This window comes from Pempheris klunzingeri, chromosome 14, assembly GCF_042242105.1.
Source record: "Pempheris klunzingeri isolate RE-2024b chromosome 14, fPemKlu1.hap1, whole genome shotgun sequence".
In the NCBI taxonomy this organism is placed as follows: Eukaryota; Metazoa; Chordata; class Actinopteri; order Acropomatiformes; family Pempheridae; genus Pempheris; species Pempheris klunzingeri.
Genome location: NC_092025.1, coordinates 16304680 through 16307472, shown reverse-complemented (window position 1 = coordinate 16307472; position 2793 = coordinate 16304680). Strand labels below are relative to the sequence as shown.

At 51.2% G+C, this 2793-nt stretch overlaps 1 protein-coding gene across 1 annotated transcript; it reads left to right on the top strand.

The window, feature by feature from the left end:
- Positions 1–207: 207 nt before the first annotated feature.
- On the top strand, positions 208–1767 carry pou4f3 (POU class 4 homeobox 3). Its single transcript, XM_070843566.1, has 2 exons — positions 208–432; positions 832–1767. Exons 1-2 carry the CDS (start codon positions 313–315, stop codon positions 1765–1767), a joined length of 1056 nt encoding a protein of 351 aa, XP_070699667.1. The 5' UTR covers positions 208–312.
- The last annotated feature ends 1026 nt before the right edge of the window (positions 1768–2793 follow it).

The following is a 2793-nucleotide window of genomic DNA, read 5'->3' as shown; positions in this document are numbered from 1 at the left end:
CGACCTTTTATTAGAATCCCCTAATGCTCGGGTTTGTCTGACGCTTGCGCACAGAGGCCTACATTTTGCAACTTGTAAGCTGAGCAGAGGAGCAGGTGGGGGAGGGATGGAGGAGGGAGGGAGGCTGAAAGAAGAGGAGGAGGAGGCGGAGGAGGAGGAGGAGGAGGAAGAGGCAGAGAGGGATGCCGGGAGGCGCTGCCCGTGTTTCCAGCTCAGTCTGGTGAAGGAGAGCAGAGGAGCTCTGTGGCTGTCCGCTCCCCCGGCTTTCATGTCAGGGGCCACACTGCTCGCGAGCTGCTCGCTGGGAGGAGGATGATGACCATGAACGGCAAGCAGCATTTCTCCATGCACCCGGCTCTGCACGAGCCCAAGTATCCCGGCCTGCACTCGGGCTCGGAGGGCATGCGCAGAGTCTGCCTGCCCGCCCCGCAGGTACGTTCAGGTCGGGGGGAGAACGGCTGTGGAGCATACTGGGTGAGAGGAGAGAGGGGGGGGGGGGGGGGGGACAATATCACACTGGGAATGTCTGTAAAGTTGATTTGACAGGACTTTGTTCTATCTCTCTCTCTCTTTCTCTCTCTCCTCTTTCTGTTCCCCCCCTCTCCCCTTCCCAACAACCCCCCCCTCAACCTCCCCCCCCCCCACCCCCTCCTCATCCACATGTCTATTCAAGCAATGCTCTTGCTTTCATATTAATTTTTATGACCTGCGCTTTGAGGAGGGTTCTCTCCTCTCCTCGGCGCTGCTTGCCTTTGGAAAATGTTTTTTAGATCCTGAGAGCTGCCTGACAGAATTCCCCACTGACTCCAGTATGCGCACTCTTGCTTGCAGCTGCAGGGCAATATATTCGGAGGCTTTGATGAGAGCCTGCTGGCACGGGCAGAGGCTCTGGCGGCTGCTGACAGCATTGTCTCTCACGGCAAGAGTCACCCGTTCAAACCAGACGTGACTTACCATACCATGAGCAGTGTCCCCTGCACCTCAGCCTCCTCTTCTTCCTCCACCACCGTGCCCATCTCCCACGTCCCCTCCACCATCGCCTCCCACCACCACCACCACCACCTCGGACAGACCCTGGAGGCCGGGGACCTCCTGGACCACCTCTCCACCAGCCTGGCCGTGACCGGGATGGGCGGCCCGGAGCCTCCCGGGATGACCGCGTCGGCGCACCACCACCAGCACCCTCACCACCACCTGCAGACCATGGGGCAGCTGCACCAGGCGATGGCCAACATGGGCCACCCTCACTCCCTGTCGGTGCACGGCGGCATGGCGTGCGTCAACGACGTGGAGTCGGATCCCAGGGAGCTGGAAGCCTTCGCCGAGCGGTTCAAGCAGAGGAGGATCAAACTCGGAGTGACCCAGGCGGACGTCGGGTCGGCGCTGGCCAACCTCAAGATCCCCGGAGTGGGGTCCTTGAGCCAGAGCACCATCTGCAGGTTCGAGTCCCTCACTTTGTCCCACAACAACATGATCGCGCTCAAGCCGGTTCTCCAGGCCTGGCTGGAGGAGGCGGAGGCTGCGTACCGGGAGAAAAGCAGCAAGCCGGACCTTTTCAACGGCAACGAGAGGAAAAGAAAGCGCACCTCCATCGCCGCGCCGGAGAAGCGCTCCTTGGAGGCTTACTTTGCCATCCAGCCGCGGCCCTCCTCGGAAAAAATTGCGGCCATCGCCGAAAAACTGGACCTGAAAAAGAACGTGGTTCGAGTGTGGTTTTGCAACCAGCGGCAAAAACAGAAACGAATGAAATACTCTGCGGTGCACTGACTTTCACACATCATGAATAAAATAGCCTACTACATTTTTGATCGAGTGATTAATAATAGCCTAAGTAGCCTAACTAACAGGGATTTATCAACAGCTCTTCACGTCTCATCTGGGATTATCTCCACACACACACACACACACACACACACACAAAAGAGACTTTAACTTCAGTTTTTCCATTTCGTGTCAGTCACTCTTCATTGTTGCACTTTTCTCCCCCCCCCCCTCCCTGACTGTGTTATTAACCCTGGACTTGATAATGATTGTGTTATAGATCAGTGAGGAGGGTGGGTTTTGATGTTGTTGCTCATGTAGACTATCTTGCACACACTAAATATGAACTTTAAGTGAATCCACCCTGACAGTTTGTCACATTCAGGGATATTAAGTCACTTTATTTTTTCTTCTTCTTTTTTTTTTTTAAGAAAAAAGAAACACGAAATGGAGCTGAGAGACTGGGTTGTGTTGATGATGCTGTTTGAGGAGAAAAGAAAAGGATGATTTCGTGGAAAAAAATATCTTTTTTTTTTTCTTTCTTTGGTTGGCTCACATGTGCAGAAGTCCACCTTCACATCCTGAACTGTGTTTTTCACCTTTGGTCTCTAAATTCGACATTGATGAGGGGTTAAAACAACCATCCACCTTTTTAAAACACTTTCTTTGTCTTTCTTTCTTTTTTTTTTTTTTTAAACAAACGAACCCGCTCTCTCTTCGTGAACTGTGTGATTTACGCACAAATATGAATAATTACAACACTTTCACAACGAATGGCACACCGAGTCTGTTTATCTTGAATTATTTAGAAATGGAAACACCGTCATATATGAGGCACATCCGTGTGGCTTTGGCTGCTGCTATATTTTAGTATTTTGATGTGAACATTACAGGTGAACTATAGCCTATATTTATTATATAGCCCAGATATGTACAGTACATAGGCCTACATCACCTAATTTAAGTATTTTTTTTTTCTCACTCTTGATTTCACTTGAAAAAAAAAAAATGTGTGAAGTTTAAACTTAATAA

Bases quoted from the DNA above. Each gene is read 5' to 3' on its own strand.
- pou4f3 (XM_070843566.1), top strand. From the start codon at position 313: ATGATGACCATGAACGGCAAGCAGCATTTCTCCATGCACCCGGCTCTG. The intron at 433-831 runs GTACGTTCAGGT...TCTTGCTTGCAG, and splicing joins TCTGCCTGCCCGCCCCGCAG to CTGCAGGGCAATATATTCGG.